The 21,826-nt window shown below is 55.2% G+C and overlaps 1 protein-coding gene across 2 annotated transcripts; it reads right to left on the bottom strand.

Annotated features, from left to right (window-relative positions):
- Nucleotides 1-768: 768 nt before the first annotated feature.
- On the bottom strand, nucleotides 769-18,196 carry EMX1 (empty spiracles homeobox 1). 2 transcript variants are annotated; one of them, XM_025353700.1, is made up of 3 exons: nucleotides 17,301-18,196; nucleotides 11,145-11,325; nucleotides 769-1,860 (listed from the first exon to the last, which is right to left on the bottom strand). In XM_025353700.1, exons 1-3 carry the CDS (start codon nucleotides 17,822-17,824, stop codon nucleotides 1,693-1,695), a joined length of 873 nt encoding a protein of 290 aa, XP_025209485.1. In that variant the 5' UTR covers nucleotides 17,825-18,196; the 3' UTR covers nucleotides 769-1,692. The 2 variants fall into 2 exon arrangements, with proteins under 2 accessions (XP_025209485.1, XP_025209484.1); XM_025353699.1 differs by having other exon boundaries at nucleotides 1,299-1,860; nucleotides 11,145-11,329; nucleotides 17,305-18,196.
- Between the last annotated feature and the right edge of the window lie 3,630 nt (nucleotides 18,197-21,826).

Genomic DNA, 21,826 nt, shown 5'->3' with positions numbered 1-21,826 from the left:
GGGAATGGATGGGGCTGGGGAAGAGGAGAGGAAGCTTGAGGAAGATTCCCAGGTTTCCTGTAGCTTGGGAAACTGTGTACATGGCTAATGCTTTTTGCCGAGGTGGGTGATCCTGGAGAAGCACAGATGGGAGGTGAGTCCTGCTGTGGATGTATTGGCTTTGAGGTGCTGAGGGGCAGGGGGTGGACCAGGCAGCTGGCTTGATGGGTCTGCAGCTCAGCAGAGGTCAGCTAAAGACACAGACCAGGGAGCCAAAGAGAAGTCCTGGAAGTGGATGTGAGCCCCCGAGGCAGAGGGCACAATGAGGAGGCAGGGAGAGCAAGGACTGACCTGGGGGTGGCCAGAGGTGACAAGGCATGGATGACACTGAATGAGCTCAGGCTGGAGGAGGAGTCAGAGCTACCGAAATGAAGGCAGAGCAGGGTGGGAGAATCCAGGAGGGCATGGCCAACAGATCAGGGAGCAGGTGAACCCAGACAGGAAGTGGTTGAGTTTGGCCACAAGGGAGCGGCCAGCGACTGTAGTTGGTGACTGTCAGCACCAGCAGAATGGTGGCATGGAGGCCAAAGAGCAGAGGTTTCATGAGCACATGGGAGGTGAAGAAGAAAGAGGGGTCTAGATGTCGTAAGGGAAAGACTTAGGAATGCAGATATGCTTGTCAGGAAACCTTCATCCTGACAAGTGGGACAAACAGAAGGGCAGGTGAACATAAGAGCTCAGCGGGTCCCAGCGCGTTGCTCTTTCTTGGGCTGAGGAGGCCGTGAGTCACTGGGGACTGGATGCAGGCTCAGCCTTAAGTCCTATCTCTGTAGTCTTAACCTGCCCAGGGGTTCCCCCAGGACAGGTGAGCATCCTGGTGGGCCCACGACTTCGGTCTGGAACCGTCAGCCTTTGTGAGTGGTGTTCCCTCCCCCAGACCCCAATCCTCCCTTCCTCTGGTTTCTCCTCAACGGGAGAAGCCACCAGAGTCTCTAGGCACAGGGAAGCACTGTCTCCCACTGAATTACCTGGGCCTGATTCCCACCCCTCAATATGTTAAGAAAGACCTGGGCCCGTCCTCCCTCAAGATACAGGGTGGCCCTTCCCTATGTCTAGCCTGTTTCTCTTGCTGTGGAGCTGGAGGTAGAGACCAGGGTCTCCCAACAAAAGAGAAGAGTTAATGAATTACCCTTGCCCCCCTCCACCAGTACCCCACCCGGGCTCCCAGGCCCTGAACGCATTTGCTCTACCAGCCCCCACTGGCCCTCAGAGCCGGAATCTACCACCCCAGGCTCTGGGGCTGGAGCTGGATGCCCGTGTCATTAAGAGAGAGACTTTTATTATTCCCATAGGGAAGGGAGACACTGGGGATCACTAAACTACAGTGGTGTCTGGAAAATAAATTAAAACAGAAACGCATCAAAACAAAAGGGAGATTGGAGACACGGAGAGCAGCTGGGAGGCTGCAGTGGCGGGCGGGCCCGCCCAGGCAGGCAGGCTCTCCGAGGAGAAGGCCAAGTGGTCCCAGGCCTCAGCCAGCCCATTGCTTGTCCCTCTGTCAATGGCAGCCCCGGACTTCAAGCCCTGTGGGGCCATGACTCCAGGCCTCCCCGAAGCCTGGCCAGGGAGTGGCCAGAGTCCAGCTTGGGCCCACGCAGGGGCCTGGCCAGCAGCAAGCAGCACTCTGCCCTCGTGGGTTTGTGGTGGCCCACCCTAGTCATTGGAGGTGACATCGATGTCCTCCCCATTGGCCTGCTTCGTGGCGATGCGCCACCGGTTGATGTGATGGGAGCCCTTCTTCTTCTGCTCGGACTCAGGCCCTTCCTCCTCCAGCTTCTGCCGTTTGTACTTTGTCCTCCGGTTCTGGAACCACACCTTCACCTGGGCCAGGGAGGGAGGGGCATGGATGAGAAACTCAGGAGGCCGCCAGAGCAGCCACTGGGGCCTCAACAGTCAGGCCGAGCTGAGAGCCTGATGGGAAGACCAAGGCTACATAGGGTTAGGGCCCCCAGGTCGGGGTCCCCTCTGGCCAGCTGCCCCCATGGGTCTAACATTCACAGAAGGGGATGGCAGGGCAGGAAGAGGACACAGTGGGCCAGAGAGGAGGATGTTTTTCCTGTTCCTCTCAAATAAAGGGTCACAGAGCTGCTGCGCATCCCAGCCCCTCTAGCCCCAGCAAAGCCAAGCCCAGGTGGAGGAGCGCAGGCTCTGGAAGCTGGCAGACCTGGGACTCCGCGAGTTTCTAGAGGAGAGATCATAATCGCTCCTTCACAGAGTGGATGTGAGTAGTAAATGAGGGAGCCTATGACCCACTGCGTGGGTTCCCATGAGCTCCCACAGGGCCTAAAGTGGACAGCACCCCATGGGCCAGCCCCATGCTCTTTTCCATACACAGAGGCAGAGTGGGCATGGTTTCATAACCAGGAGGTGGCGTTTATACCAAGAGCAGTGCCTGGACAGCCAGACTACCCCTGGGGGCACAGAACCCGCTGCTAGAGACTCCAACCTCACACACTGTGTGGTCTCCTTCTTCAGGGGAGGCTTTCTTAGCAACCTCATGTAGCTCTCTCCCACCCCTCCTCAGAAGTGGAGCTGTAGAGGCTGGAGCTGGGCAGGTGGGGGGCCTTGTCCCTCAGGTGCCAGCTCCTCAGGGTAGTGAGGCCTCATTCTCCTTGGACAGACAAGGACAGGGAGGAGGCGGGTCTGAGGACGGTGTTCTGCCCTTCATGGGCAGCTCCAGACCTTCTGTCCCCACAGCACTGGCTCCTGCAGCCCATCCAGATGTGGGAACAGGTCACACAAGGAACAGTCAGGAGAAGCCCAGGGGACAGAAGCGAGCTCCACTTTGAACCCAGGGAGCCCCCTCTTCTGTGTCTGGCAGTGAGAGCCCTGGCAAGGTATGGGGTGGGGTTCAAACAAAAACTGGACAACCATCCTCCATGTTGGAGGAGGCGTGAGGCAGAGGACAGGTCTATGGTTCTAAGCCATGTCCTCCAGGAAGCCTCTTTTCCCTCCTCCTCCAGTATCTGTTCAGTGTCCAGGACACAGCCCTTAATGTCCTCTCATGCATAATCTGGGAGGCTTGTCCTGGCTCCTGGACTGGCCTTAGTGCTTGTGGGCTGTGGAGAAAGCCTTTATCTGTCAACTCTCCCTGACTCCGTGGTTCTTTACTTGGCTTTGCAGAGTCGGGCCAGACCCACACCGTCTTCAGTGTTGGCAGGAGGATCCTAGGTACTGATTCTCAGCTAAGTCCCTTCCCCCTCGGGGCTTCAGTCCTTCATGCATAGAAGAAATGTTCTGGGGACTCTTGCAGTGCCAGGGCACCTCTTGGATTCTTGCCCCAGAGGGCCCCTGGGGGAAGAGGTGCAGAGGGCAGGCTACAAGGCCCGGATGGTTTCCAGGAAATGACAGCACATTCAAAAGCAAGTAGGTGTGGCCAACTGCAGCTGTGCAGACGGTGCTGCGTGGCAGAGTTGCGGGTGAGGAATGGTGGGTAGCCTCTTAGTTTTGGCAGCAGCAATGATGCTGAGGGGAGATCCTTGAACCCTGGGCAGGGCTGAGGGCAGGCCTCAGAAAGACTGCTAGGTCCAGCCCCTGCTCCCAGAGAACTGGGTAAAGCACAGGCCTTAGCCACAAGGCCAAGCAGTGCATCCAGAGGCAGACCTGGCCCCTGTGCCCTGCAGATGGTTTCATGCCCAGGAGGTGCTGCCCCTACACCCTTCCCAGGCAGTCCTCTCTGTCCCACCTACCCCAGGACCTCCCCTCACAGTCTCTTCTTGCCGGGACTTCCACTGTGCTATCTGCCCTGGTTTGAGAGCACTGATTTTAGAGCACTGGCACGGGGATGGGGGTAGCTGGCACTGAGTGCTTGCAGAGCAGCCAGCCAGGGTCTGGAAAGCTGGCCCAGGAAGGGTTGGTGCCCAGCCTCGATGGATGGAGTGAGGGCAAGGGGATTCTCCCCTCATTCCCAAACCCATAGCCTGGACATCTCACCTAGGCCGGCCGTGGAGGATGGCGGAGGCTCTGGGCACAGGCTGCTGGACTCCAAGCCCACCTATCTTTGGGCGCAGGGCCACCTGGACCCTGGGTGGTTCTCAGCACAACCATTTGGCAGCAGCCTCGCCCCTGCCCCCCACCCTGGAGCCTGCTGTGACTGTGCCAGCCAGTGGGTGGGTGAGCTCACCCTGCCTCCTGCGCGTGACTCAGGGCCGGATGCAGGGCCGGGGCGTCATTCCTGAGAAGCCCAAGTGGGCTGGCCGAAGGTGACCGTCAGGTGATGCAGGCAGTACCAGGGACCAAGGGCCCTTTTCTGTACCTTTCTCCTTCCACACGCATTTCCAAGTGTCCTTCAGGAAGGAGACTGACGGTCACATTGGCCTGTAGTGGGATGGGCCCAGCATGCTGCCCTTGTCTAGCAACACTGGCTCAAAGAAGGAAAGCTTTGGATGGCGACTTCAGGCACAGGATAGGCCAGAGGCAGCTTCCTAGGGCACCCAAGTGAAAGGTGATTCTGAGTATTTTCTCCATGAAAAATACTGGGGTCAAGTAGGCATCTCTCTAGAAGCAGGGACATAAACCCTCTCCCTGTGCAGCCTGGCCATCTTCCGGAGAACAGCCTTGGGCTGAGTGTCCAGATGCTGTTTACAAAGACTGCAATAACAGGGTGGTGCTTATGACTTCATAGCATTAGTGGAAACGCCAGGATGCACAGGGCTGGCACAGTGTGATCATAACCATAGAAAAACAAAATCTACACATGGGGAAAAAAGACTAGAAGGAAATGGACCCAAAGGGTGGGTGATGTTTCTTTCTTCTTTCTACTTTTCTGAATTTTCCTTAATAGATGATTGATAATGGTAGTTATTTTTTGCTGGGTAAAAGAAAAGGAACTGGGCTCTGAGGGTATTAGGAGATGAGAGTGACATTTCATGACCTCTCCAACCTACAGGCAACTCTGGATCCTCCAGACCCCCTTCCCTAGAGAACACAGGCCCTGGAAAGGAGCTGGATCTGTCCTGCACATGCCTCCCCATCCCCAACACACACTCCTCACCCCTCTCTAAGCCCCAAGGTACAGTTGGAATGTTGGCTGGAGGACCCCTTGCCCACTCTGACCTCTCTACTGTAGCAAGAGGTCCCTTGTGGTCTCCCAAGTCCTCACTTCACTGAACGTCTCAGTTTCTCAGAGGCCAGATCCTTCCAAAAGTCTCTGTTCTCCTGAGTTACCTAACCTGGAATACTCTCCTTAGCCTTCAAGACACTGACCTGATGTTCCTTGATGGGCCTGCCCCATCACCTGCCTGTAGTTCCTTAGTACCTCTTCCCAGTCTCGGTAACAGTGACCCCCACTGTGCACTAATTTACTTATTTACATCTGTCTCCTCACCACACTATGAGACTGGAGAACCAAAGTGGTATGTTAGTCCCAGTGCCCTGCCCAGAGGACATGTTCCATGTATAGTCATCTGGCTGGACGGGCCTATGCTCTAGGCAAGAGGTACCTGGGCCAGACCTGGAAAACAGGAGAAAATGAATAGAAGAGGGGCAGAATTCTAATCAGCAAAGGGTTTGAGAAGTGCTCAGTGATACAGAGACGGGATCTTTTTCTTAGTTTTGTGGACACTTTTGCAAGAGGGCCAGTTTTTAATATTCCACATGGTAAATTGGATTGGCCACTTTTAGGGGAAGTTGGAGGAGGGAGACCTACTGCTGGGCGGAAGAAGGGTTGGCTTGCGTCAGGCAGAATGAAGAAGGTGAAACTGCTATGGATGAATGAATCAATTTGCTAGAGGATTGATCAATGTATGCATTAATGAATGAAGACATGCATGCAAGAACAAAGGGAAAAATGAACTAACAAACAAGCAAATATACAGCTCCAGCCAATATTTCAGAACTAATCAGACTTTACTTTGGAATAATCTATTTTGAATGAACGAGGTCTGGATCCCTTCTTTTTCACCACTCCTGCAAATGGAAAGGTCTGTGGCTCCAGGCCCTTGCACACTTTCAGGTGAATAAGTGTCCTGTCGTCAAAGATTTCAAATATCCCAGAATGGACAGGAGCCTGGAGACATCAATCAAGTCGCCCCTCAGCCTACTCTCTTCCCTGGGGACCCATTTCCTATCATTTGATCATGTGGGCTGTTCCCACTCTCGAGGTCAAGCCCAATGCCATGCTAAGTTCAACCTTCACCCCAGTAAGCTGAGGTCACCTCCAGCTCCCCACCAACCATAACCATAATATCCCTAAGCCTCCCTGTCTACTCCTCTTTCAGCCCAGCCTGGACCCTTCCTCTCTCTCTCTCAGGGAGACATCATAAGATTTACCTCAGGACATGTCCCCAGTCCCAGCTCCTCACAGAACCACTCTAATCTCCTTTATCTCCCCCTCATCCTCCCACACAGGACTCCTAGAACATGAGATGCAGAAGTTCTTGAAGAAAAGCCAAGACTTAGACAAGAGATATGGACACACCGTGAGCTAGGAACAAATGTCTCTTGATTTCTTCCTAAAATTCAGGTCACTTGGATATCCCCCTCTTATCCATCCCTCTAAGGGCAGAACATTCCAGAGCAGGAAAGGACCCTCCAAATCCTCCTTTCCATGCCTCTGAGGGGAAAAAGCCATAGGCAGGTGACCGTAACTCCTGCCTCCCAAGATCTCCCTGCCTTGGACTCCAAGATGGTGGCTGGTCTGGACAGCTCCTGCTCTATCTTCATCTGCCTGCCTCAAACCCTCCCCTTCTTTCCCTCCAACGTAGGATCATAAGCATTCCCCCAAGCCTTCCAGGTCTGAGGCCTCCCAGAGCCATCTTCTCAAGCATTTCTATCCTGATACCCCTCAGCCCACAGCTGTGACATCAAGGGGACCCTAGTCATTCATCCTGTGCATGCTTCACAAGTGTGCAAGCTTGGCACTTAGGCTTCATCACTCAGTGAGCAATCTTCAGAGCCACAGACCACGTTTCTGTACCCTTTGCCCTCACTGCTCAGCTAAACTCTAACCCAGACAAGGTCAAGAAACACCTGCTGATCTCTTCAGAGCAGAAGGAGTAGCTGGAAACACTGACCAGTTGATCAACCTGGAGCAACCAGGTGCTTTCTCTCACTTCCCCTAAAACTAACTTACCCCTACCCCCGACACACACGAACACACACTGAAGCATGCAAGATGCACTCCATGTCATGTGACTGCCTAATGGCATCCAGTGTGTACCTATGCTATCATCTGACCTTTGGGCATCAATCACATGAAGCCCGCTGGTGCCCCACATGGTGGGCAGGCACATGTTGCACACACCCATTACACATACTCATTAAACCTGAGCCTCTGCAATGACCCAGGCCCAGGTCTGCCCAACCAGCCACCAGGACTGAAGCTTAGACTGGTACCTTCTTGGTCATACTCCAGGGTGGCACCGAAGCAGTGAGGAACAAGTCATTAGAACCTGAAGGGAGAACTAGCCCTTGCCCAGGGCTCTTCCCTCACCTCCTAGATTGAGGCACTGGCCATCCCAGCACGAATACCCCACTCCCATTAAACATACATAGTCACCCAGGTTGCCCACCTCCCAGCACCCGGCTGAAGTTTTGGGAGTGCATGGACCTCTGAGCTCTGGATTAAGAGCTCACACACATACTGATCTGAGTAACCCTCCGAGAAGTTTTATCCACAAACTGGTATATGTGTAATTTAAATCAACAATCAGCTGTGAAAGTACACGGGAAAGATAGAAGGAGAGGGACAGGGAGGCAGCAGTGACAGCAGAGAGCAAGGGGAATGATTGATAAAGTCAGTGTGTATTTGTATGGGCAAAGAGAAATGTGTTCATTAATTCAATACATGTTTATTGAGCATCTACTCCATCCCGGGCACTGAGCTGGGTCCTGTGAGAAATAGACAGGCTTGGCCTCTGCCTCCCAGAGCTAAGATGCTCAGGCCTGTTACTCATCACGATCACCCAAAGAACTGTTTTTAAACTTTTTCCTGTACCCTATCCTGGACTTCCTAAGAGAATCTCCTGGGTGAGGCCCAGGAATCTGTATTTTAAGATCTCCCTGAGAGATGCATGCTGCTGGTCTACAGATTGATGTTTGGACATGGCAGATAATTAAGTAATAACAACAAAGTTTGATGCAAATCATGATAGGCAGGGGTTGTGTGGTGAGCTCTGAGAATGTGGAGGAGGGAGTGTACAGAAACACAGAGAAGTAGAATGTAGAGGAGCCACAGAAACTCAGGGCTAGAAAAAACCCTGGAATTTGTGTCATTCAATCTCACAATTACAGAAACCGAGGCCCAGACCCAGAGAGAAGACAAAGCCAGAGCTAATAAGATAATAGATAACCATTACCAGACATATGGATATACTGTCAGTTGCTAAATAGCTCGATGGAGATGAAGTTTGAGATGAATGATGGACACACGGAAGGTAAGATAGATGACAAAGATAATGAACAAATGGGTAATTAGTTCTTATTGTTAGGAAGAACATATAATTAATAGAAAAATCGGAAATATAAATTAGCCAGTTTTGGGGAGGCAGTTTAATGAGAGCAGACAGAAGTAGATGGCTAGATGTAAAACAGCCACGGGGAGGGACAGATTAGAAAGCTCTGAGAGACAGATACAGATATTAACAGTAGAAATGCATGGCAGGGGGGTTGATGGGGGTGACTGATGCCTGACAAATAGTTCATAGCTGGAAATGACAGGTAAGCTTGCCTGGTAAGTACCAAGAGGTGGATAGAGAAGTAGTTAATTATATAGCCTGGCTCCAAATGATAAGTTATGAGGGCAACAGAAAGGCAATGTTGATGATGGAAACTGCATAAGGCAGGAAAAACACTGGTCTAAGAGGACACCCAGGTTTGGATCTTCTTATGCTTCTAATCCAACATACTACCTTAAAGGGAAGGTACTAGGGACGGGGATTAATATTATTTGAGCTCATATGAGGTACTTTAGTCATTAAACAACCTATTTTCTCGATGAGGAAACCAGAGCTCAGAGAGGTTAAGTGACTTGCCCAGGGTTACACAGTTAAGTTAGCAGGGAGGCAGCTATTTAAAATCATGTTTGCCCACCTGGGAAGCTCTGCCCAATCCATCTCTCCATCTCAGGGTCTTCACCTGGAAGGACAGGCTGCCACGGGAGATTCTTCAGGCTAAAACCTCCCCTCATTCTTTTTGTTGTACCATATGCAAAAAGCAGCTCATTTACAGATGGGAAGAAGATTAACCCTAAGTTTTGATAGTTAATGAAGCTGGATACATTTATGTTATTCTATCTGGTTTTGTTTTAAATATATGTTTGAAATGTCTCATAATAAAAATGAAAGAAACAATCAGTCCGTCTACTAACTGGCATTGTTAGGAGCAAATATTGACAGGCATCTAGGTTCAGTTTGAAAGAGAGTTAATTAAAAATGCTCTCACTGAGCTAAAAAATTGAAAGTTTAAAAACAATGACATTATTTCAACAAGTGTTAATCTGTGGGTGGTAGGATTAAAAACCATTTTTGTTTTCTTACACTTCTGCAATTAAAATTTAATAAATATTACTTTTTAAATGAGATTAATTATAAACACCATTCTTAAACTAACACCTTGTTTCAAACAATAATTTTAAAACACTGCCAGAAGGGAAAAGGGAGTGTTATTTTATTAACTTATATTTTAAAAACATATCTTTCTTTGAAACGTTTTTAAATTAACTCTTGTTTTGTAAGCTTTTCCCCTGCAGTTAGAACAGCCCAGCAAGCATGTCTGAAAACGCACGGGTCCTGCCTCTGACCCATGAGCGATTTGTAGATTGTTAAGTGGGGCATCAGACAGATATGACAATAGATGCCAATAATGCCACCAAAGGAGGAGAGGGTGAGGTCCGCCGAAGAAAGCTGGGGATGAAGTTTGGGTCTAGGCTCCCTCACTAAGCCCCCTTCCTACTCTGGCTGCTAAAGGGAGGCTCCGGCTGCCCCCCATGCCGGGCATCTTCTCACTGCCCGGGACTTGGGAGGGGACGATGGTGTAGTAGGGGCGAGACCACGAGGAAAAGGGGAGCGGAAGGTGAAAAGTCAGCCGGGAGGTAGCTGGGGGACCGTGGAGCTGGCCTCTCGCAACTCTGGGAGCCGGCAGGCACGCAAGGCCCATCCAGAGACTGAAATCCAGCTCCAGGGCAGCAGCTAGGCTGAGGGTCGCTGAGCCCCACTCCAACACGTCGGACCCGGGTGGACCAGGAGCTTATGCAGTGATCCCCAGGCAGCATTTATTTATGGCAAAGTCTACTTACAATGAACCCAAATCCACCTCCCTATAACTTTCATCTAATTCTTTAATTTTTTCCCTTAAATTAATGATCATTTACAAAAACACTACACGGTAATTGTTAATTTCACTCAGTTCAAGCCCAGACGCCGTTGGGGTTTATTCCTTCTCCCATTCGACAGCCTTTCCAGTGATTCAGAGCAGCCCCTGAGTACCCGGGGTCTATTTCCCACCATGCCCAGGCCCCTCAGATGCTCTGCGCGCGCACACCGTGGCTTCCACAGCCCTACCAGACGGCCTGGGCCGGATCAGAGGAACCCTCGGGCCCCAAGCAGGGGCTGGCCCCTCCCTGGCTAAGCCCCTCTATTGGTAGTCTGAGGACACCTGGGCTTTCTCCCCAGACCCTCCCTTGGCTGGTGGGCAGCCAAGGCCCCGGAACAGCAGCAAAGCCAGTGCGGACTGGCTCCCCGCAGGACTATGAGCGCCCCGGCACAGTGGCGGGAAAAGGGCTGCAGTAATGCCAGGGCTGGGGCCAGCTCCAGTGGCCTTGGTGCTGCCTGCGCTGCCCTCTCCCCAGGCGACCCGCTTCCTCCAGAGAATCTGGTCCCTCTGTGAGGAGCTTTGGGAGCCGGGCTCGGGATGCAGTTTGCATTTACTCTGCCTCCTGCTAGGTCCTTAGCGCTTGACAAAAGTCCTGCGGCCTCAGCAGGCTGCACGCAGTCTCCAGGAAGGGGCTCTAAATTAGACAGGCTTGACTGCAGCGCCGCGAGGAAGGGGGGCTTTTTGGAACCCAGTGGTGCTGGGCTGGGGCGGGCTCAGGGCCTCTCCTGCACCCGCGCACCCTCACTTCGACCTGGGCTCCGGGCGCTGGGCAGGCCGCGACCGGGGGTGATTACCTGCGTCTCGGAAAGGCTGAGACTGCCGGCCAGCTGCTTCCGCTCGGCGCCCACCACGTAGTGGTTCTTCTCGAAGGCGCGCTCCAGCCGCAGCAGCTGCGAGGGCGAGAAGGCCGTACGGATCCGCTTGGGCTTGCGTGCGAAGGGGCCGTGCAGAAGCAGCCCGTCCTGGGGCACGTCGCTGGCTGCGGCCCCGCCGCCGACGGCAACACACGCAGGTACAGACAGAGAGAAGGGGCGCCGTGAGCCGGGGCCCGGCAGAGCCCGGCCTCCCGCCCTGCTCCCACGCGCCCTGCCCTCTCTATTCCTTGACACGCACACACACGCCATTTCTCCCTTTGCCCTTTGGCCGCCCCCTCCCTAAGTCCACTCCCCTCCTCGACACCTCCCCACACTAGAGAGCCACTCCGCGGGGGTACGCGGGGAATAACAGCACTCCAGATCCCTCTGTTAGGCCAAGAGATGGGTCCACGCCGGACAAGGCGCCGACTAGCCCAAATCCACAATGCCTGGGGCAGCGGAAGAGGCCAAGGGGTGGCGAAGAAAAGTCCCTTGGCTCTCTTTCTCCGTCCTTTCCCAGAGGCGCTGCCCTGGCCGCCAGTCCCAACGATTTGCTTTTAGTTAACTGGTCGCAAAACATCTCCCTCCAAGAGGACCCAGGGTAGAGGCAGGGCCGGGGGTCAGGAAGGTGATAAGGGGAGCAGCGGTGTGCCAGGCACACCCTTGCCAAACACAGATTCAAGAACTAGAAGGTACCCAAAGAGCAATCCCTTCACACCTGCTTGCACTAGTCTTGCGGCTGAATGCTCAGGCTACTAGCTCATTAAAAACTCCTGCTAGCAGGCTCTAGCTCTGTCTTGCAGAGGGTATAAATAGGCCAGTGGCTAGGTCAGTGGTCCAGGCAGCACCTGCAAGTGGAAAGTCAGGCTGCTTCTTCCCCTTTCTCCACCTCTCTCTCCTCCAGGCCTTGGCTGTCCAGAGACCCAGCCTCTAGAGTAAGCCCCCAAACCCCTACCCCAACACACACACTGGAGACTCCAAGTACTGTCTGGTGGGAAAAGCTTCATCCCTGCTTCATCCCTGAATAGTCCCTTGCTAAAGAAACATGTGTATAAATATCTAGATGTCATCTTTCTCTCTAATATATATAGATATAGATATATTGGTTTCTGCATGGGCGTGTGTAAATATATGTTCCAGCCTCCCTACTGTCTTTTTTTCCCATCTACTGTATAGGATTTTTAGAGTGTGACTGTCCCTTAGCAAATGTTGGCCAGCATAGGGACTCAGCTCCCACATGCAGGAGGAAGGGATAACACTGGACTGGATGAAGCTGGGGTAGGGGAGATGGGGTCAGAAACTATCAATGCCAAAACAAGCCTCTACCCACAGCCCCTGTCTCAATGAACCCCCCCCCCCAACCCCGCACCCCGCAACTAGGCCCTCACACAATCTCTGGCTTGGTTGCACATGCTAACAAGACTCAAAACAGGCTCTGACAAAATCACCCATGGATTCTCATGCAAGGGCACATAACAGCCTCCTGACGCACCAACAACACAGAACTCTAGATGGAATATTTTGACAGAGTTAGCTCTTGGGACTGACTGATCCAATTAATTTCTTCAGAGATGGCTACTGGTTGGACTTGATTTGACCTGTTGTTTTGCTCTAAGACAATCACCTGGATAATTCAGTTAACATCTCCCATCTCTGGAAACATCTATGTAAGTGAAGCAAAAGCACATAATTGAGATGCTGTAGCTAAAACTCTCCAGGTAACTGTATTGGTGGAACTTGCCTGACCTTACTTACTCCAAGTCTCTGGGCTGTGGATACCTAAACAGGCCAAGTTTTTGCTGGAGTTTTCTGTGGAAAAGAGTTGCTAGGATTGTGGGGTAGTGCCTGGGAGGGGTCAGTCAATAACCTCCAGTCATCTTATCAATTTCAACTGGTTGGATCTGTGCGGCCACAAAAATGGTGGGACCACATCACAGGGAGATGGGTGAGGGACACCCCATTTGGTTATTCAAGTGGGGGCAGATCTAGGGCCCTCGGATCTGACTGAAGGAAGAGAAGTTTCACTTGGGATAGTGGAATAGACAGATGGTCAGGGAAGGTGGTCTGGCAGAGATGAGTAAAGAGCAGAAAAATATGGAGCCTGCTCCAGGTGGGGAATAAGGAAGATTAAAGTCTCGGGGGTGGGGCCAAGTGAGGTAGGCCAGGGAAAGGTGGGTGGAAAGCAAATGCTTCTTGTTGACGTTAATAACTTGCCTCAAAAAACAACATTGTTATGAACCTGGGTGAAGTCCCAGTAGTGGTTTCCTCTGGACAAATGAACCAGAGAGGGAGAGAGAAAGCCTAGCTCATCCCAGCATTGGCAGGGTTTGGCCTCAGCTGCTGGGCTGGCCCAGGTTGGTCAGAAGTGAGGCTGCAGTGTGGAAAGCCCAGTAAATGTGTGTGAATAGGATGCAGAGGTGTGAAGGGCAGTGTGGGGCTGAGGAAGCAGGTTTGCAGTCTGCCCCAGTGTCTGTCACTTAGTGACTATTTTGCGATTCTGTGGTATATGTCAGTCACCTGAGTGGTGGAGTGCTCTGTGTTTGTCTTTATAAACCCAGATGAGAGGATGAAGGCAACAAGCTTCTGTCCCAACATATATGCCCCTTTGCCTCAAGTCTGGTTATTTTAGGGGGATGCTAGGTTGCTTTGGGTCTACCTTACTGAGAAAATGGGCCCAGGTCATTGTCATGTCCAGTTGTGGTAGATAGCATGTCTCCTAAAGGGTATATTTACATGCAAGTGCAAAAACACAGGGGTCCTTCTAACCCCATCACAGAGAAGCAGGAGACTGCAGGATGAGTCAAGATGCTAAGTGATGACAGGTTATTTAATTCCAAAAGAATAAGGACATTTCCCTGTTAGAAAGCGGATGTTCAGTACAACACCAAACATCCTGAGAAACAGATCAATTGCTACGTTTCCGCAAAGACAAGGGTGATGCCTTAGGTGCCCAAGTACCTGTACCCACCCCCCTCCCGACCTGTGGGAAGGAGGCCTGAACCACCCCTACCAAGGGTTCAGTTTCCCTTGCCTGGACTACAAGGGCAGAACAAACTTGGGGCTGGAGTGCGGCCTGTTTGGACGCAGTAATTCCGGGCTGTGAGAACGGGCTGTCAGTTTCGGACTAGGACAGTTAGCAAAGTGGAAAGGGACTGGTATGGCCTTCCCTGGAGCTAGGGAAATGAATACCCCTCTCCCCCCACCCCCGGCCTCCCTACCCCTCCGATTTTTCTACAGTCACTCTTTTAGGGCCCCTTCAAGGCAATGGCTGGGAACTAGCACTAGGAACTCCCAGGAATGAGGCGGCTGGAGGTAGGAGCTGGGGATCCGAAGCACCCGGGTCCGAACTGCAGTCTTCGAGCTGCAGTGTTCGCTGGAGAGGCCGCCGCCGGCCGGGGGCTCAGGGCCGGACGGCTGGGCGGAGGGCCCTAGGGCTAGGAGAAGGAGAGGCAGGACAGGCGGCGGAGATAACCTCATTCCCCGTCCTCCTGCCAGAACAAAGGCGACCTTAGAAGCTCCGGCCCATTGTCGTTGCGGGTCCCAGGGCGCTGGGTCTCTACACCCCCCTCCCGGCGTTGCTCCTAGACCCAGAAAGTTCCTGATCTCGGGGAAACAGTACCGAAATGCGGCCCACTCCTGGTCTTCACCGGCTCCTCCCCTTCGGGCCTCACGAGCGGCCCCGACCTTCGGGGTCCAGGACGATTCCGCATTCGCTTTTCCCCTTCCACCACCTCGGTTAGCGGAGACGCCGCTTCCCTGCGCGCCGGGACCGCGCCGCCCGAGCGCTGCGCACAGAGCGCAGACATGTTCCTTTTCGTTCGTGTGGGGTTTCGTTTGTTGCATTAAAACGGGGCTGAAATGAGCATCGCTGAGACCCGGTTCTCTAGAAAACGCGGCGCCGGAGGGCCCGAGACGGCTCGGCTCCCAGCCCCGCGGCCTGGCCGGGACTGGAGGGCGTGGAGCCGCCGGGGAGCGCGTCCGTCTGCAGCGGCGACGATGGACCGCGAAGCCACAGCGCTTCAGGGTTCGAAAAGTGCTTCGGTACCCAACGGATTTCCGGGTCTGAAAATGCAGCCACACTTGGCTCCATCTCCGCGTCCAGACTCGGTTCTTGAGAGAAAAATTCAACTGTTTGTGCAACTCGATAACGTACCCGCTGGGGCTGATGGCTCAGGAAGCGGCGGCAATTTCCAAGAGGGTTTTGCGAAGGATTTATCCGCCTCGCCTCGCCTGGCTGGAGACGCTCAGAGCTGGAGCTGGATTTTTCTCGAGGCGCCCCCGGCCCTCGGCGCCCGGAGGCGGGAACCGCGGTGCGGAGGGCGTCAGGGGCTGGATTCGAAGCCGAGGGTGCGGCCCAGGATGCCGCCTCCGGACAAGCTGAACCCCTGGAGGCCACAGCACTTAGGAGCGGCCCCGCCCTCTCCTCCGAACCCCTAACCCTCCACCAGCCTCCAACCCGCCAGCCCCTCGGCCGCGGCGGCCCGCCCGCGGGCTCACACACCGCCCCAACTACAACTTGGCCCTTGGGCGCCAGGTTTTGAGACCCAGGCTTCGGATCGAGCCCACGGAGGACCAGGGTAGATTGCTCAATTTTGAAGACATTCTCATGTTATCGGTAAACATTTATTTTTAAGTGGCAGAAACTCTTGCCCAAGGCAGATGACATTGTAGGCATTTTTGTTTTTTTCGGATTTGGATTTGGGCAAGTCTTTGAAATCTTCAAAGAGGAGACAAGGCTGCCCACAACCATTCTTATTCTAGTAATTACATTCTCTGGTTTTGTGGGATCTGCCAAGTCAGGATCTACTGGCCAGGTGGGACTGAAAAAATTGCCTGACAAATCGGGACCCGGGAAAGCGGTTTTCTGTGAAAGTCAATGTCAACAGATAATTTTCATTTTATTATCTAAATAACTGTGCCAAACATCTAATTGACTGTAGACATAGACTATTGACCGTCACATTAGCTCCCGGAGCCGAAGCTCCAGCCATGTCCCTTTCATTTGTTTCTCTAAAAGCCGGGTTACCTAGCTCTGAGCCATAGACCCTTCTCACAAGGCTGCGGTCTGGTCTACACTAACAAAATAAAACTGGAAACTAAAGTGATGACTGTACAAATCAAGGCCACTCTTTAAAATAAAATTTAGAAAAAGAAAAAAGAAAAGAAAAGAAAAGAAAAACAAACTCCAACAAATTTCAAGGAAGAAAACGAACTCCAACAAATGCAACTCTCTTTTCTCGGGGAAAGACAAATAATTGAAACGTGTCTCTGTGTGTGTGTGTGTGTGTGTGTAAGGCCACTGGAGGATCTTTATTAGCAAGCCGATTGCTGGGTGCAAACTCCGGGGTTCGGACGGGCTACGACCTTAAAAGCCCTCTGCCCCCGCCCCCTGCCCGGGAAAACTGTCCTCGGTACTCCAGCAGCCGGGTAGGCTCCCTCCCAAAGGCGACGAGCAACGGCGCAAGCCAGTTTGCTTACTGCAAACCTTCCCCACCTTGGGTAAGAGAGGCACGTGTGACTTGGAGAAGTCGGGCCAAGGTTGCCGAGAAATATCCCAAGACAGCCGGGCCCTCCACGCTGAACATTAACTCTCCGACTCGCCCTCCCGGCTGCCCTTGCTTCCCACAGAACTAGAGCACGCGGATGGACTTTTCCCGGCCCTGACGCGCCAGCGAAGGCTGAAGTCTGGGAGGTGGTGGTGGACGTGCGAGCGATGCGTGGTGCCAGGTCAAGCCGGGTGGAGGGAGAGCGGGAGCAGTTGTACTCTGGGCTAAAACTGGCTCAGCCGGGAGAGACAATTGGGCAGGCCGTGGCGAGGGCCAGCAGAGGCTCCGACAACGCGCCTGGGCTTGCGTCCGAACTGATATATTTTCTAGAAAAGCCTGGAGGTCTCCACCTGCTTTCCTGGGAGGGAGACCAACGCGGCAGAGGCGCGGGTAGAGCCCGCACGGCTGTTCCCTGCTTGGGAATCTACCTCCGCGGACCTGCAGCCTTCCCAGCAGTAACTTCTGAACGGCCCCGCGCGCCCCCGAGCCTCCCCCGCATCGCCGCAGCGCGGGCGCCGGCCGGCCGCCTCGGCGGGCACAGCGTGGGCACTCACCCTGGAAGCGGTGGCCGAAGAAGCGGTTCCGCAGGACCCAGGGGTAGAAATGGAGAGGGTCCCGGTGCTGGGCGCCGAAGAAGGAGTGCGGGGGCTGCAGCGGGGAGGCGCCCAGCTGGTGCGCCGGATGCACGGTCAGCGCGGGGTGGTTCATGGCCTCGGGGAACACGAGCTCTGGCCCACCGTAGAGCGAGCGGCCCGCGCCCGCGGCGGCCGCGGCAGGGAAGCCACTCACGAAGGCCGCCTCCGCCGCGCTGGGGTGAGGGTAGTTGAGCGCCGTGGGCCGGAGCGGTTCCTCAGAGGCGGCCGCCGCCAGGAGATGGGAGCCCGCGCCCCCGCCGCCAGTGCCCCCGCCGGTGCCGCCGTCCTTGGCCACCAAGGACTCTATGGTAAAGCCGCGCTTGGCCGCGGGCTGGAACATGGTCGCAGCCGCGGGAGCTGTGCGAGGCAGCCGGGCTCTGGGGAGCGCTCCGCGTCCTGGCGCCGCCGCCGTGCGGGGTGTGCACCCAGCCAGGCACATGCACACCCGCCCGCACCCCTCACCTCCCACGCCCGCCCGCTTGCGCTCGGCCCCCGCGGGCGAGCCAGGCGCGGAGCGGCGAGGGGTGTGTGAGCGAGCGAGCGCGGGGTCCGGCCACAGCGTACAGCCAGGCGCGGCGGCAGCTGCGGCGGAGCGGGCAGCTCCAGGCGCCCGCACAGGCGCGGGCTCCGTGCGAGGCTGCGAGCTGCCGGTAAGGCCCGAGGGCTGAGCCCGGCTCCCTCCTTTCGGAGTCCCGCTGGGACCGACCCCAGCCCCCGGTGTCCCCGCACTGCCCTGCCTGGCCCCACCAGCCCAGCGCTGCGAGGCGCGAGTTAGCGGGCACCTGCCCCGCGCTCGCCCATTGGCCGCCGCTCACCTGCCCCAAGGTGGGGGGCGGGGCGGGGCGGGGCGAGGGACTGCGGGTGGGGAGGGAGCCCGCAGTCGGAGGCAAAAGCCGGACTGGAGCCTTCGCGGGGAGAGTCAGGCCTCCTCCTCCCCTCGCCACTGGCTTCTCCTCGCGACTCCGCCCTTTAGCTGAGTCTGGTGGCCGCTGCCGCCGTCTCAACCCACGCGGGAACCGAAGAAGGCGTCCGAAGGGCCTGGGGGTAAACTCCAATCCCCGCCTCCCCGGTGTGTAGCTCAGCCTAACTCTCCCATTCGTCCTGGGATATCGTTCCAGTTCTCAAAGAACTTGGATCCGAGAGGAGGGTGGATGTTTGGGGTCCAACATATTGGTTTTCCCGAAAACCAGCTTTTTGCTCTCCTGCTCTCCGGGACTCTCCCACTCACCCACTATCGGCCTCCTGGGCCGCGGTCTGAAGCTGCGGCCTTGTTCCTGAGGTTTCGCGTTTTCTGGATGTCACGGGGGACAGCTCTGGAAAGGGGACGCTCACTGCCTTCACAAGGGGCCAGACGGGGCATTGCGCGGGAGAAGCCGCCGAAGCGGTCCCACTGCAACCCTCCAGCTGTTCGCGGGGCTGAAAGCAGCTCCTGTGCCCGGCTCGGACCGGGACGGCGGGCCTCGGCACTGGGCGATCCACCTCCTCGCCTTCTCTGAGGCTCGGGGGGCTCAAGTGTCAGCGGGCCGGACCAGGCCAGGGCCTCGGAGACACTGTGGCTTAAATTGAAGCTGTCCAAGTAGCCGCAGCCCATCCCAAGAGAACACGCCGGCCGTCAGGACACGCAGAGGCAGCCTGACCTCCCTCGACCTTCACCTTCCACCTGCAACCGCGGACGACTCTGCTCCGGCCAGTTTTTCCGTGTTGCGGACGAATTCCCTGGGGGCAGTTCTCATGACTGGCCGTGAGAGCCGGAACTCCGCAAACTTTCCCACCCCGACCTTCCAGGCCGCAGAAAGGCAGTGCTCCGAGGCCTAGGAGGGCGCGGGCAGCGGTGGGGAGGCTGGGACCTGGACCTTGCCAGCGCACTGTGGAGAGGAAGCCGCAGAGAGTTCCGCTTCCTCGCCGCTGCCGGGGTCCATCCTAGCGGCCTGAGCGCCGCCCAGGCGCGCAGATCCGGGCTGGGCCTCCTGACGCCCCAAGGCCACGGGGTCCACGCGCCGCGCAACTCTGCAGGGACTCCAGGCCGGGTCTTGGCAGCGGCCCGCCTGAGCGCCAGGAGCCTTGGTTTGGAGAGCGCTCCGGGCGCCCCGGCCGCCACAAAGCGGGTTAAAGTCTATTTTCCACTCGACTGCTCCGAAAAGCCCCCGCGCGCCGACGCCGTTCCGGCCCCCTTGGACGAGGTGGGGAGGGGCGGCCAGGGGCGGGGAGGCGAGGCGGCCGCACCCAGCACTCCTCCGCGTCCTGGGAACCCCGGGGCCTGGCACGGCGGAGACACCGCAGAGGCGCCTTCGGAAGGAATGATGGAATCAGTGGGGAGCGCGGGTGTCTCTTTTGCTGGCCTCTCGGGAGATTTCCGGCTTTCTGTGATGGTCTTTTCCTCTCGTTTCTGTCTCAGGCTCTTTATTTTCCCCCTCTCTTGCCTCCCGGCTCCCCTCCCTCCCGACTTTTCCTCCTCTGATTTCTTCCCCCTCCTCCTTTTCACCACCCTCAGTCTGGGAAAAGGGGAAGCGCCGCCGAGTGGGGGACCAGGACCCGACCAGGCCGTATCTCTAAGGGGGCGGGGGTGCGGAGCTGGGCAGAGGTACAGAAGATTTTCGTTCCATATGGAAGGAGACAACGACGGGATTTTGTTGGAGCAAGGTTCCCACAGGGATGCGGGTTCAGTTGGATAAACGTTGCCTGGGCCTGTGCTCTGCGGCGACAGAGCAAGTGCTGGGGGCTGAGACAAGACGGGAGCCCAGCAAGCTGAACCCGGCCCCAGGGCCTTGCACTCCTAGCCTGGTAATGAATCCCAACCGTCCTGTCGCAGACCCCCGCCTCCTACCCCCACCGCAAGGCTGGCTAGGGGCCGCGAACTTGTTTAACTGGGCAGGTAGAGGAGCTTGGAATCTACCCACCGTCCTAGACTTGCATCTACACTGGCCACCTCCTTTCATTCATGTGGCTCTGGGTGTACTTGTTCATATCTAAATCGATAGACCTTTTATTACACCACCTTCCCTTGTGAGGCTTTCAAATGCTGACATTTCTATTCGGGAGGCTGAGGCAGGAAGATCTCTCGAGCCCAGGAGGTCGAGGAGGTCGAGGCTGCAGTGAGCCGTAATCATACCACTGCACTCCAGCCTGGGCGACACAGGGAGATCCCATCTCTAAAACAAACAACAAAAAAGTTGACATCCAGTTGTCTGTCATTAACTCCACTTTACAGATGAAGAAACAGCAGAGGATCAGTAACTTGAGTCTGGTCACCGTCTGGGTTGGGCTGGGACAGCCCAGGGGTCCCAGCCTGGCCTAGGTTCCACTCCCATTCCGTCCCTGCCAGGACGCAGTCCCATACTTCCCCGGGGAGGAGGAGGGGGTTGGAATGCGCTGGGCGATAGGAGTTCTGTTTTCGTCCTCCCTCACCCTTCCCTCTCCCAGCGCCCATTTCTGTCAGCTTCCTTTCCTGTATTTCCCTAATTGTCTTCTTTTTCTTCCATAGCTCTGCTTATCTTTATCCCTTGGCTAGTTTCCTCTATTTTCACTCCTCTTAGGACCTCTTCTCTTGTCGTTTTCCCTGCAGCAAGTTAAGAGAAGAATTTGTCACCCTCAGGGGGTCTGTAAGCCTGCCGCTGTGTTCTGGATTCTGTATCAGTGCCCCCACCCCAATCTCCTCCTGTGCCATCTCCCCTGCCCTGTTCCTCCCAAACTCTCATACTGCTCCCTCTACCACCATCCCCCACAAATGATCTTATACACAAATACTTCCCCTCTTCACCACCGGACAGCTGCCCATCTTAACCAAAACCTGTTCCCCCCACCACCTTCTGTTCCCTGCCCTTCCTTTCCTCCCACCCAAGCTGCTGAGCTCTGCTAGAGACTGGAGGCTCCTCACGCTGGAGTCCACTATATCCCACCCATCTTCAGGCTGCTTACCTTTCACTTTGCCCCTGTCCAGCCTCCCACCTGCTTCCTGAAGTTCCCATCTCCTGCAACCTGGAGCCTCACTTTCTGGAGAATAGCCGGATGCCTCCTAGGCTGATACAGCCTACCCTACTGTTCTGGCACATTAACATTTTCCCTCCCTTCCTCCCTCTATCTCTGGAACAACCTGGCCCCAAATCCAGACTCTCCTATTTATTAGTGGTGAGCCCTGGGCCAATTATTTTGCCTCAGCTTGCATATCTTTGAAATGGCAAGCATGATATGGGACCTCTGTGAGGAGTATATCAGCTAACATATGTGGTGCACTGGATCAATGTCAGACTCCAAAGAAGCACTCAGTACAAGATACTGTCTCTGCCTTTGTCCATGCGGAGAACTTGGGAATCACCTCAAAGCCTCACTCTCTCATCCTCCACATCCAGTCAGTGGCTCAGTCGTCCAGTGATGTAATCCTCAAGTCCATATCCTCTTCCTTTTGCTTCTTTGCTGGCTAACTTCATTCTTAAAACTCAATTCA

Source organism: Theropithecus gelada, chromosome 13 (assembly GCF_003255815.1).
Source record: "Theropithecus gelada isolate Dixy chromosome 13, Tgel_1.0, whole genome shotgun sequence".
NCBI lineage: Eukaryota > Metazoa > Chordata > Mammalia > Primates > Cercopithecidae > Theropithecus > Theropithecus gelada.
The sequence above is the reverse complement of the archived record's forward strand: the minus strand, read 5'-3'. Positions and strand labels throughout refer to the sequence as shown.

Coding starts and splice junctions, on each gene's coding strand:
- EMX1 (XM_025353700.1), bottom strand. CDS start 17,824: ATGTGCCTGGCTGGGTGCACACCCCGCACGGCGGCGGCGCCAGGACGC. Junction 11,326..17,300: donor GGCCACCGCTTCCAGGGTGA/GTGCCCACGCTG, acceptor GGCCGCAGCCAG/CGACGTGCCCCAGGACGGGC. Junction 1,861..11,144: donor TCAGCCTTTCCGAGACGCAG/GTAATCACCCCC, acceptor TCCCTGGCCCAG/GTGAAGGTGTGGTTCCAGAA.